Raw genomic sequence first — 14655 nt, forward strand, 5'->3', positions numbered from 1 at the left:
TTAAGTCCAACGATCGTAAATGGGGGACCATCTATAATTTCTTAAACTGAAATCCAGGTTAGATTTTCCACAAATTAGTGTACGTGTACCAACTCGTGCTTGGGGAAAATAATGGTAATAGGAAAATTAATTAATGATTTTGAAAGAAGGCAGACAGCTTGACATTCTTAACTTTGTACAGTTATACGTAAATGAAATTATACGCCAAGGGAGAAAAAAGGCGGTAGGACATTTTCAGCTCTTACTCAAATCCCTCTTGAGGATCTCACGGAAATAACAATTCATAACTGAAGTCTAGAATTAATTTAATTAATTAATTTAGAATTACAAGTATGGATAAATCTGAGCTATAGCCACACCTAAACTTAACGATAATCATGCTTAGCATGGAAGGTGAAACAAACGAGCAAACCCCAAAGCAAACAGAGCCTCAGGTCTGGAAGAGTTCTTAGAAATATTTTAGTCCACTCTGGGGCTCCCAGGCTCCTTGAGAGTCTGATGAAAGTTAGGGATCTTTTCCCCAGAAACATGTGCAAAGTGTCACATACAATTTCAAGGGCTTCATGGAACCACCAATATAGATCTCAGATGTTTCCAGGTAAAGGTTGAGGGAAGTTAGGGACTCAGACCCCAGGTACAAGTTCTCAGACTCACAATTAAATTACTGAATGACATTAAGAATCTATGAAAAGAGGACAAACATTGTTAAATGGAAAAAAAATTAAGACTGCTGAGAAGATAGGCTTCTCCAGGGCCATATTTCTTACGTAACGTAGCTTTCAAACTTTCTTTTCTGGGAGAGCCCGTTTTCTCTCAACACTTCCCATGTTTATCCCAGACCAAGGAAACATCTTCTGCATCTGGTTGTCCCAAAGTCATCTCAAACACAGCCTGCCCCAAATAGGCTTATCTTCTCAAAAGCAATTGGCCCTTGAAATCTTTCTACTTGTCACTAGCACCACTATTACCCCAATCGACCAGACCCACATTTTCTCATGGGTCTTTGACTCTATTTTTCTTTCTCTTTCAGTTAGAAAACTAGGAATCAATAAGCCACCAAGTCCTGCCCCTTTTTCACTCATGTTTACTACAGCTGTTTATTGGGTACCATCTATGTGATGGCCACAGGAGATACAAAGATTAAAAACAATAAAACATGTCCTCACGGAGCTCACAGCCAAGTGTCCTTGCCTTGTTATTTCTATAGCTACCAGTGATGTTTTAGATCTTCGTCAAATTGCAGAGTCATCTTTCTCCCACCAGCCCCTGACTGCTCTGGCTTCCTTCAGTCTATTCACTCCCTCCTAAGACTCTGCTGACTGAATGCATTCCCTAAAATAATAGATTCATCACGTAATTCCCTTGCTGGCGATATCCCTCCTGGGTTCCTGGTATCTACAGAAAGCCTGTGGAAGGATTTTACTCTGATAATCAGAGTCTTGTGCACCATCAGGCCGACCCCATCTACCTATAAGTCTCCCCTACATCCCAAGCACCCTCTAGTACAAGTTCACTGCAATGGTGAAGCTGGTCTTGAAACTCACTCATGTTTATTCCTGGTCCCATCGCTCCTGGTCTCTCCCTCTCTTTCCGCTTGTCCTCAGAGCTACAGCTCAAGCCCTGCCTCTTTCCACAAAACGTTTCAAGAAATTACATCCCACAGTGACCGAGCATTGATATACTACGGTATTTGTATACATCACTCATTTTTACATTAAATCATGGATATTCACACTTTTATTTCTTGTCTCTCCAAACTGTTTCAATTCCTTTGAAATCAGTAAGAAAACCCTCCATTCCCCTGTTGGTTTCCATGCATCCGTTTATTTAATACATGTTTACGGAGGTTCTGCTTTGTGCCTGAGGTTTGTGTTTGAGGTTCTACTTTAAGCCTGTGTAACAGGCTCAAGCCTCCTGTGCTCTGACAGAGTAATCCCGAAACAAATATTTATTGATAAATAAAAGGCATGCCCTATGCTAGCAAGTAGCTTATTTATCTAAGGAAAGCTTTTAAAAGCTGATTTTGAGATCCTGTGGCCACGAAGTCCCATAATCTTCAAATAGCCCCTAGGTGTCAACTTTTGGGAGTTTCAACAATCAGGCTACAGCTGGATTTAGAATATATTCACTTGCTCACATTTTTTCAGAATTTAATGTAACTTTTGTTATTCCTGCTAAAAGAATATTACCACCTTTCACTTTTCTTCAATTTGGTATAAACTGCTATAAATAAATACAATAAAATAGAATATTATTTAGTTACTTGACATCTATAAGAATAGGGGACATTTCTATAATGCCAGCTTTATAAATAAGCCAGACACTCCCCAGATTTGGCCAGCTATATCAGTAAAAACTGAGGAGAGTGAATGGCTTACTATGATTTAATTGGACAGATTTCTGATGAGGGTTTATATAATTTAGTTCACAAATACGTCCATAAAAAGAATGTACCAATATAATACATATTCAAGTAAATAAATAAATGTCACCATGACTGTTCTCTTGAAAGACAGCAAACAGTAAGTGTTACGGTCCCAGATTGGCCCTGAAGGGATAGGTGATTACCATGGGGTAATCATCACAGTTACGGATGCACTTTTTATACTGAGACGGTTCTAAGGGAAAAGTGGCCAGTCTGCATACCAGCCATCTCTACAGCATCTATCCATTATCATTTGCACCAGTGACTTTCATATGGCTTTGGATTCAGAGAGACTCCTGATTTTTAGTGCGTGCACGTGCACACACACACACACACACACACACGAGGGAAAGAAGGAAAAAAACCTTTAAAAAGAATCTCTTTTTAACTGAGCTAGACGTTGTGCGTAAAACCTTGCAGAGATCATTCGTGGCTCAGAAGGAGGTTACCTTCTTCCAGAGAGGATTCTTTCTTTTAATTTAGATATGCAGAAAGAACGTTTATTATGAGGGATTGGCTCACATGATCACGGAGGCTGCCAAGTCCCACGATAGACAGTCTGCAAGCTGGAGGCTCAGGAAACCAGTGGCGTAGCTCTAGCCCACATCCGAAGCCTGGGAACCAAGGGAGCCAATGGTGTTAGTCCCAGTAGGAGTCCAAAGGCTGATGGCCAAGGAGAAGAGGAATGTCCCAGCTCAAGCAGAGGAAGCACGTTTGCCCTTCGTCTACCTTTTTGTTCTATTCGGGACCCTCAATGGATTAAATGATGCCCCAGGATTATTTTGTTTTTATCAGGCATCTAGGCTGAGGGCAGACCTAAATCCAAGGGAGGACGGAAATGACTTCGATTGGGCTTCAGTCTTCTAGAGAACGGGTCTCTTCTAGGGTATGCTGGAAGCCCTGCTCTGTGTCTCTACCTCTCCTCCATGCTTCTGCTTTGGCATCCAGCAAGTTCCTTGTGAGGGAACGCAGCTCCAAAGGCGTCTCTTCTCCTTCAGCTTCTCTCTTCTTCTGGACCTTAGTCCTGGAAATTCCCCCTGCCTTGGTAGCTCTCCACTGCCCTCAAAAGAAGTGTTTCATATACTTCGTTTTGTTTGTATTATTCTCAGGAGGTTTGCCCTGAATCAGCTTTACCGCCAGAAGTGGAAGCTCCTTTATCCCGACTTTAATTGTTGGTGTCACTACTCATCTAGTCCTTCCAGCTAATTATCTGGGATTAATCCTCTATAGTTCAATACCTCCACAGCTCTCTCTTTCTTTTTTGCCTACTCTGCACTTGTAGAAAGGTCTCTGAAAACCAGACTCTTCTGCTACTCTTTGACCCTGTGATCGCTTAGGTTACAATTGCCCTTGCAACTTTCTATCAGGTCTTCCTGTCACGAGAATCTCTCAAATCTAGTCTTCGGTAGGATTGTGTCTAAGTCCATCTGAGCTGCTATCACAGAATGCTATAAACCAGGTGGCTTATAGACAACAATTTATTTTCACAGTTCTGGAGGCTGGGAGTCTAAGACCAAGGTGCTGGCAGATTCGGTGTCTGGTGAGAACCCACCTCTGGGTTCTCAGACAGCTGTCTCCTTGCTGTGTCCTCACATGATGGAAGAGGCGCGACAGCAGTACGTGGTCTCTTTTATAAGGTCGTGAATCCCATTCATGAGGGCTCCACCCTCATAACCCAATCACCTCCTACCTCCCAAAGGCCCCACCTTCCAATACCATCCTGTTGGCGATTAGATTTTTAACTTATGACTTTGGAGGGGACAAGTTCAGTCTATAGTGGACGACCTAGCATAAAATGTCCTGGAGATGAAATAGTTACACAGGAATCCCACACTCTTAACTGCCAGTTAGGAAAGACAGTGGAATCCTACAGGAGGTCATGACAACCATGTGTCTACCCAGTGGAGGAAAGACGTTCATTTTCAGCTTTAACCCGATCAGGAAGTTTCTCTCTCAATGGGAGCTGCCCACAACCCGTCTCCAGTGGCACCAGGATCAAAGACAGCTGGTCCAATGACTCCAGCACGTACTGACTGAAGGACCCTGCGTGCAGAACTGGCTTCCTACAGTGAACAGAACCGAGCAGAGTTAAGAGAATCTCAGGCGAAGGCCAAGTCTCTTTAATAAGGTTTTTAGAAGTGTTGATGCTTAACGTAAATTTTGAAAACAGGAACCAGTAAAGATAAAAACATATTACCAAACTGTAATAACCTGGCCCAAGACAAAACCTGTGTTGATGCAAAGCAAAGGATCAGAATGTGGCAAAGAAAAGCAGAGCAAGGTAGCCCAGGCAGGCACAGAGATACCTGGCCTGGCTGCACCCTATGCACAGATAATGGGAGGAAGCAGTGCCAGAGAACGACCCAGGCATCCCCCGCAGGGCACTGTTTTGGCACAATTTATGTCCGTCTGGGTGGGCTCCCAGGTATTCAAGCACAAGACAGCTCTGTAACCATCCACTGATAACCTGGTCTTGTCAGGTTGACGGCGCCCCCCTGGGTTATGACCTGCAGCATCTCATGCTCCTGAATGGTGCTGAGATTAAAAAGCTAATGAGAAAAACGGGAAGGGAATGTGCAGAAAGGAACATAGTTTTTGTTCTAGAGCGTCGGGACCACAGGTGATTTTTTTTTTCTTTCTATGTTTTCCAAAATTCCTTTACGCTGCTACATGTTAGTTACAAATACACGTCAAATACAAATGGTACGAAGAAGCAGCAGCATCCTCTAAAGTATGATAAAAAGTACAACAAAAACCTTCCTTTTGAAGTTGGGATCTCTGTAATTAATTTCAGCAACATAATCGCAAATTTCTAGCTAAGAGCTGGGGACACAGGGCCTTGTGTCTCGTGAGAGGATCTCAGAACGAAAAGTCCCTCATGGTCACTTGGCCCCTTCTACGCTTCTTTGTAACAGCGCATTGCCTATTTTAGCGACAAAGCGAACGCACAAAACATTTTCGAATCTCATATTATTTATGAAGAAACTTTTTACCTAAACTTCTCATGCTCTTCTGCTTGTCGCTTCCATGGACAGCTCTGGATACTAGTGACGACCTGAAGATAGTCATCCTCTGAATACCTACAAGCCAAATGTCAATGAAATTAGAAAAGAAAGATCTCACTTATTGCTAAATGAATATGTAAGTCTTCTGAAGGACGCTTATGATCTACTCATGTTAGCCTCTAAATCTTTTCTGAAATAAGGTGATGTAGAAGGAAGTAAACATCACAGCCATTTCAAAACTTCTAGGAGCATGTGATTCACAAAGAATCATTATGTTGATTTAGGAACATGTGATTTTCACATTCATAAGTCCATTGAGTATTACGAACCAACCACGACAGCACACTAATTCACATGCGTATCTTATGGCTAGTCAACCAATAAATATATTTTTATAGACACTTACCATAAATATATAGTTTACCATCTTTTTCAGGCTCTAAGTTGATAGATTTACCTTGGGATATATGGATAACATTTCCACAAAATAATCATCTTAAATTTTAATTCTGAACAGTACATTAAAAAACCAGATTGGGCCAGGTTAAGAGAGATGTATACTGGCATAAAAATCTACAGGCATAGTGGTACAGTTTGGTCGGATCCCAGTCCCTGGTAGATCTCCCTCTACCTGAAATTTCATCGTTAAGTAACAACTCCCTTAAATCACAAAACAGCCTCTAGTCTTTAACGGTTATCAATTAAAATGCATATATCCTTTTGAGTGAAAAAATCCTTAAATTTCCTTTCAGTTAATAGCATAGTCATTAGTTGCCAGCTACTTGAGATCAAGGCTTTGCAATAAAAAGATAGAGTATATGTTGATGAGTGTCTGGGGAAGGCAGTAAAGAATCTTGTCAGAAAAGGACCTTCTCCACCCCCATGCAGTATAATGCAGATGCTCCAAAGTCTGTCTCTAAAAGGCGGTATTTCTTATACGTGGGGAAGGTAGTCAACCAATCAACTCCTTTGCCCTTGAAATTTACCTACCTTTTGGGTATCTCGCCTGTCAATGTTGCCACCAAGATTAATCGAAAATATTTTCTCTTGGTTCCCGTTGGACCAGCTAAGAAAAGCTGAAAATCTTGAAAGACTTTGCAAAATACTAAAGGAGAACAAAGCAAAGAGCTACCACAGGAGAGATTAAAAATAGTTTGACTTGCATACAGGTTTCCAACCTCAACCATTTAACCTCACTCTCATGGGCCCCAAGTCTTGTCACCAAGGGACTCGAGAGATCTATACTCTAGCCCCAAAGCTTTGACTAGACGTGGCACTTCCCAGCTGGAGTGAGGATCACCTGCCTCCACATGCTGAGAGTTAATCTAAAGACCTTCTGCAAAACAGCATTAAGCTAAAAAAAAGAAAACAAAAGAAGACATGCACATTCAGCAGCCTACTCAAGGCTCTCTCAATTTCTGGCTCTTCAAGAGAGAGATGTGACATTGTGACTATCCTCTCCTGCCTGGAGAAGTCTTATCTACCACCAAGGCGTGGTTTTTAGTCATTTGATCACCCTGGAAACAGGACAACCATCAGAGCAATGTGTGTACCAGGGTCCATCATGCAAAGTAACAAAAGAATTGTCATCTCACATTTTTCACAGAACTAGAACCAATCATCCTAAAATTTATATGGAATCATAAAAGATCCAGAATTACCAAAGCAACCCTGAGGAAAAAGAACAAAGCAAGAGGCATAACCCTCCCAGACTTCAGACAATACTACAAAGCTACAGTAATCAAAACAGCATGGTATTGGCACAAAAACAGACATATGGCTCAATGGAACAGAATAGAGAGCCGAGAAATAAACCCACACACCTACAGTCAATTAATCTTCGACAAAGGAGGCAAGAATATACAATGGGAAAAAGACACTCTCTTCAGCAAGGGGTGTTGGGAAAGTTGGACAGCCTCATGTAAATCAATGAAGTTAGAACACACCCATTCGCCATACACAAAAGTAAACTTAAAATGGCTTAAAGACTTAAACATAGTACGTGACACTGTAAAACCCCTAGAAGAGAACATAGGGAAAACATTTTCTGACATAAATCATACCAAGGTTTTCTTAGGTCTGTCTCCCAAGGCAAGGGAAATAAAAGCAAAAATAAACAAACGGGACCTAATCAAACTTACAAGCTTTTGCACAGCAAAGGAAACCATAAACAAAATGAATCTAAGACAACCTATGGAATGGTAAAAAATATTTGCAAATGATGCAACTGACAAGGGCTTAATTTCCAAAATATACAAACAGCTCATACAACTCAACAACAAAAACCCAAATAACCCAATCGAAAAAATGGGCAGAACTAAATAGACATTTCTCCCAAGAAGACATAGAGATGGCCAATAGGTGCATGAAAAGATACTCAACGTCACTAATTATTAGAGAAATGCAAATCAAGACTACAATGAGGTATCCCCTCACACCAGTCAGAATGGCCATGATTAAAAAGTCTACAAATAACAAATGCTGGACAGGGTGTGGAGAAAAAGGAACCCTCCTACACTGTTAGTGGGGATGTAAGTTGGTGCAGCCACTATGGAAAACAGTATGGAGGTTCCTCAAAAAACTAAAAATAGAGTTACCATATGATCCAGCAATCCCACTCCTGGGCATATATCCAGAAAAGACAAAAATGCTAATCTGAAAACATACATGCACCCCAATGTTCATTGCAGCACTATTCACAATAGCCAAGACATGGAAGCAACCTAAGTGTCCATCAACAGATGAATGGATAAAAAAGATGTGAGATACACACACACACACACACACACACACACACACACACACACACACTGGAATATTACTCAGCCACGAAAGAGAATGAGATAATGCCATTTGCAGCAACATGGATGGACCTAGAGATTATCAGACTAAGTGAAGTAAGTCAGATAAAGATGAACATCATATGATATCACTTATATGTGAAATCTAAAAGAATGATACAAATCAACTTACAAGACAGAAACAGACTCACAGACATAGAAAACAAATTTATGGTTACCAACGGGTGGGGGGGAGAGATAAATTAGGAGTTTGTGATTAACAGATACGCACTACTTTATATAAAATAGATAAAACACAGGGAACTGTATTCAACATCTTGTAATATCTATAATGTAAAAGAATCTGAAAAAGTATATGTACGTTGTATATGTATATATGTATATACCTGAATCACTTTGCTGTAAACCTGAAACTAACACAACATTGTAAATCAACTACATTTCAATTAAAAAATTTTAAAAGTTATAAAAGAGTTGTTGTCTCACAAAGCTCAACTAAAGAGAAACGGAAAGGGAAGGGCCAAATACAAATATCTAATTAAACCAATGAGAACTGCAACTGTATCTTAAGTCATCAAAATAAAACATATCATGAAAAGTACAGTAAATGAGAAATTATTATCCTATCATAAAAACCAAATGTGTCAGAGTCTAAAGTTTTGTTTAAATTTCATTTATTAAATTAAAAAGAAATTAAATTTCTCATGATGTATAATAAAATAAGATTAGTGAATTTGAAGACACAGCAATAGAAACTTAAAAATGAAACATAAAGGGGAAAAAAGGTTGAATGAAAAAGCTGTAGAGAATCATTCAGCTGTGAGCCAACCTCAAGTGGCCTAAATGAGAAATTATGGTCCTAGAAAGAGAGAAGAAACCAAAAACATTTTGAAAACATTACGGTGGGAAATTTTCCAAATTCAAGGAAAACTGTAAACCGACAGATCCAAGAGGCTCAACAAACCCAAAGCACAGGAAACATGAAGAAAACTACACCAAGGCACATAATAAAAAAAAATTCTTTAAACCAGTGATAAAGAGAAAATCTTAAAAGAGGAAAAAGACACATTATGTACACAGAGATAAAGAAAAGAATTACAGCACACTTGTCAGAAACAATGCAAGTCAGAGGCAGTGGAACGATGTCATTAAAATACAGTACAGGATTTGGCAGGACTGTCGATCTTGGATTCGAGAGTGAGCAAACCTTTTAAAAAATGAAGGTAAAATAAGGACTTTTTCAGGTATAAAAAGGCTAAAGGAATTCATACCAGCAAATCTGCAGTACCAGGAATGCTATCCAGAATATGTAAAGAATTCAAAGTTCAATAAGGCAAACAGCCCAGTTAAAAGCTGGGCCAAAGATTTGAACAGACACTTCACCACAGATGATAAACAGGTCGCAAATCAACCCATGAAAAGATGCTCAACAACATCAGCTACTAGGGAACTGCAAACTAAAAATCACAATTATATACTACTATGCATCCACTAGAGTGGCTAAAACTGAAAAGCCAGACCACACTAAGTTCGGCAAGGAGCAGAGTAAGTGGAACTCTCCTACACTACTGGTGAGAACGAAAATCTACAACTACTTCTGAAAACCACTGGGTAATTTCTTCAAAGGGTAAACCTACATATACCCCATGCAACCCAGCCGTTCCATTGCTGGGTATTCCAAGAGAAATGCGAACTTACAGCCGCAAAAAGACTTGTATGGCAGCTTTATTTGTAACAGCCCCAAATAACTATCATGTGAACATCCATAAGAGGTGAATGGATGAACAGATGGTGGTATCTACTTACAAAGGATGGAAAAATAGAGACAAAAAAAGAGTACACAACGTAGATTCCGTTCCAGAAAATGAAAACTAGCCTACAGTGACAGAGAGCCCGTGAGGAGGTGCCTGGAAATGGGGGCTGGCACAAGAGGGGCAGCAGTGGTCGAGAGGAACGGATGACAAAAAAGCATGAGAAACCTTTGGTGGGTGACGGACGTCTTCCTAATCCTGACTGGAGTAATGGTACACACGTATGCCAAGGCTCCTCACACTGCACACTTAAGTTACAGTATATTGTACATCATTTACCCCTTAAAAAACTTTTAAAATGTTCATATTGGGCTAAAAAGTTGTATTTTCCATGGTGATATAAATACGATAATGAGCATTATACATCGGCCATTGTTGAGGACCAAATATCTAAAATTCAAAATTCTAGTCACGCTGAACCTACAGTATATTTAAATAAATATGCTTTTTTTTTTTTTTTTTTTTTTTTTGCGGTACGCGGGCCTCTCACTGCTGTGGCCTCTCCCGTTGTGGAGCACAGGCTCTGGACACGCAGGCCCAGCAGCCATGGTTCACAGGCCTAGCCGCTCCATGGCATGTGGGATCTTCCCGGACCGGGGCACGAACCCATGTCCCCTGCATCGGCAGGCGGACTCTCAACCACTGCGCCACCAGGGAAGCCCTGATAAAGAACTGAGAAGTTGCTACTTCCTATGTGTTCTCAGAGTCCTTAGACCAATACTTCTATAATAGCCTTTCTCACATCGAATTTCATTCCGTGTTTACACATTGGCTGCCTTTCTAGACTATGCCTTTCCCCACAGGACCTCGATGGCTAAGCATTTCTAGACTAACACAATCCCAGATCAAGCTGATTATTCTTGTTAACCCAGGAAATACGTGAGTAATTTAATTATAAATACAAAATGTAATGAGGTCATACACTACTGTAAGTTCAAAGCAATATTTCCTTACTCCACAGATTATGGCTTCTACTCAGTAACATTCCCCAGTGCTGATGTGCACTCCCTTGACCTGTTCACAACTCACCTACCCCTATATTAAAGCCTACCCCTTCCTCAGCATATTGCCTGAAGAGCCTCAGATTAGAGCTCAGTAGCTAGTCAGTCACTTCAGCCAGTCCATTAACCCAACTCATCCTTCCTACTTTCCCAGTTTCTTTTCTTTTCTTTTTGTTTTTTAAATAAATTTATTTATTTATTTATTTTTGGCTGCACTGGGTCTTTGTTGCTGTGTGCGGGCTTCCTCTAGCTGCGGCGAGCGAGGGCTACTCTTCGTTGTGGTGCGCGGGCTTCTCATTGCGGTGGCTTCTCCTGTTGAGGAGCATGGGCTTTTGGCGTGCGGGCTTCACTAGTTGTGGCACGCGGGCTCAGTAGTTGTGGCACACGGGCTCAGTAGTTGTGGCACACGGTCTTAGTTGCTCCGTGGCATGTGGGATCTTCCTGGACCAGGGCTCAAACCCATGTCCTCTGCATTGGCAGGCGGATTCTTAACCACTGTGCCACCAGGGAAGCCCCCCAATTTCTTAGCATGAAATAAAATGAGTGTGCACGTGTGCGTATCTGGTTACACTTTTACCCTTTTTGCAATGATTAACCCATGACTGCCTCCATCTTCGACTCTGAACTCCCTCAATCGTGATCAATGCAGAATTTGCTGAGATTTCACACAGGAAATAGAGGAAAGGGGTTATGCTGTGAGAGATCTAACCTGTGCAGCTTTTAAAAGCAAAAAACACAGTAAATCCCCATCTCATTTTGGCCAACTCTTGGACTTGAGAGTAAGCTCTTTTCTCAACTCTCTTTGCTGCCGCAGGATGGGTGTGGGGAACCTCTCTTCCTAGCTCCATACTTTCTTTCTCATTATTGTGCTGGAGCTGGCTCATACAAGCTTGGAAGAACTGCCTGGTACATGTCCAGCAACGTTGTGAGCAGGTTGCTAAACCACTGGTAGCTTGAAATTAGGCAAGGTGGGACAATTTACATCACTGGAAGCAGCAAATGTGGCAAGTCAGGGCATTCTCCACAAGCTAGTTGTTAAACGTGAGCACACCACTGCCCCTATCCTTCTCCATCCCTGTTCCACAACCTGTGAGACTGGCTCAGAACTTTCCAGTCTTCCCCCAGTCTGAGCCTTATGGAGGCTGGCCAAGAAGGCCAGGTTAAGAGTTTGCTGCCACACCTGACTCATCAAGAAAACTGATTCAGAGGGGTCCTAAGCCTCAGTGAAACAAAACTATCATATTAGATGCAAGGAGCAACTACAAGCTTGGGAAATTACAGACGACTTTATTTCTCCAAAGGTTTTAAGCACTCTCATGTATATTATACTTTAACTTTGGCGTACTGGAAAAGCAGAGTTCGTGTCACTTTGACAATCATCCTTCCCATTATATCAAGCTTAGTCTAGAACATTAAAATTATCACCCACTGCCAGTTAGAATAAAAGTTCATTGTAAAGTATGTCTAGTCTTAAAAACGTTTTGTTTTCATGACGTATGTCTCCCAATAAATTGTAGCTGGCTCCAGTGTAACTTAATATTGAAAGACGCCAATCATAATGTACCTGATTTTACTAGTAAGTTAGCTGCATAGAAGGGCTTTTGACTTTATAGTCCCTGATACTTAAAACCAAGTCAAACACATTACGGCAGACATATGTATCAATATTTTAAAAGGAGAAATACTCCTGGCCATTTTATAATCAGAAGACAGTACTCAAGCTACTTACTTCCTGGAGTTGCTGTGTTCAAAGAATCTTTTTTTATGTCTAGAAATGAAGCATTATCCTCTGGTATTATAAAGGGGAAGACTAAAGAATAAGGAAAGTTAAAGAGAGTTTTTTTCCCTATATGCTGGTCCTTTTCTACTAAACAATAAATCACCAACCAGCTTTTTGAGATAATTAAGACTACCACAGCACCATCATGATTTGTAAGGTGGAAGCATGGCTAGAGAAGGAAAACTCCCATGGATGCTACGAGTGTGGGCCAATGTGTGAAACAAACGTGCCTCTACAGAATTTTCCTGTTGAGTAAAATGCTCTGAATCACATCATACATTCTGCAAATTTACAGTTACCGTTGGTGTTCAATTGCAAAGTATGGTCTTCACCCCAAAATTGTGAGAGGCAGCCACCCCTATGATATCACCCCCATTTTTATGGATGACAAAACTAAAAGTTCTGAGAAGATAAACAGCTTGCTCAATGTTGTACTGTAAGCAGATGAACTAAGAATTCAACTCACATCCTTTAATTCACACTCTGGCTCTCTTTCCAATATATCATGCTGCATCTCATCTATTTTCAGAATGAAACTGAACATCAGTCCCATCAGAAGTATTTTCTGGTACCAAGACATATAATAAATCATACTAAATAATGCAGCAAGTTATTTTCAAAAGAATAAATAATATCTATTTCAGTCATTATTAGTAATACTCAAAATGAGGTACAGATTATAAATAACATATAAAAATGATACTAGGTAAATATAATATTAAAATTTAAAATATTTTTCTAAGACAAATACTGTATGATATCACTTACAGGTGGAATCTAAAAAAAACAAAAAAGAAACAAAAAAGAAACAGACTCACAGCTATAGAGAACACACTAGTAGCTACCAGTGAGGAGAGAGAAGGGGGAAAGACAAGACTGGGGTAGAGAATTAAGAGGTACAAACTACTGTGTATAAAATAAATAAGCTATGAAAATATATTGTATAGCACAGGGAGTATAGCCACTCTTTTATAATAACTATAACTAGAGCATAACCTTTAAAAATTGTGAACCACTATATTGTACACCTGAAACTAACATAATATTTTAAATCAACTATACCTCAATAAAGAATAATAATAAAATGTTTTTCTAGAGACGTCTCTTTGGAGATGAAGACGCACATGCTGTGACTAGTTTTATTTCAATTAAGATATAAACAGGACTTTTCAAAAGGCACAATTTATGGTTAGTTAACTTAACCATTAAATATTTATTGGATATTTATTAGATGCCTAGACCTTATCTTGAAGATATTCATTTATCAGTCCTATGTAAACAGCTGAGGTACTGATTTAGTTTCCTATAACATCTCTTCATGGTGAAAGCCAATCTTTTTGTCTACTGAAATGGGTGGAGACACCCCAATAATATTAAGTCAGTAGGCTTCTAAGTGGTATCCTGTGTAGATCAAACAGTCTTTTGTAATTAGTTTCTATAAAACCCCTGAAGAGCTCAGGTCTACATGGAAATAAATTCTGCAAGTCAATACAGCGGTATAAGATTTTCAGTCAGTACAGCCAATCATTTCCACTGGGCAATACTTTTTAAAGGAATGGCTGACCTGAGAAAATATTTGAAGAGATTATAGTGGAAAACTTCCCTAATATGGGAAAGGAAATAGTCACTCAAGTCAGGAAGTGCAGAGAATCCCATACAGGATAAATCCAAGGAGAAACACGCCAAGACACATATTAATCAAACTATCAAAAATTAAATACAAAGAAAAAATGTTAAAAACAGCAAGGGAAAAGCAACAAATAACATACAAGGGAATCCCCATAAGGTTAACAGCTGATCTTTCAGTAGAAACTCTGCAAGCCAGAAGGGAG

The 14655-nt window shown here is 40.0% G+C and overlaps 1 protein-coding gene across 8 annotated transcripts in view; it reads right to left on the reverse strand.

Moving 5' to 3' along the window:
- ST8SIA6 (ST8 alpha-N-acetyl-neuraminide alpha-2,8-sialyltransferase 6) overlaps positions 1–14655 on the reverse strand; it is a 231900-nt gene that overhangs the window by 30007 nt on the left and 187238 nt on the right. For all 8 annotated transcript variants that reach the window (XM_079913333.1, XM_079913339.1, XM_079913335.1 and 5 more), the window contains one exon: positions 5419–5505. In XM_079913333.1, the coding sequence (XP_079769459.1) occupies positions 5419–5505 (87 nt within the window). The remainder of the gene's footprint in view (positions 1–5418; positions 5506–14655) is intronic.

The sequence above is a fragment of the Stenella coeruleoalba genome (genome assembly GCF_951394435.1).
Source record: "Stenella coeruleoalba genome assembly, chromosome: 2".
NCBI lineage: Eukaryota > Metazoa > Chordata > Mammalia > Artiodactyla > Delphinidae > Stenella > Stenella coeruleoalba.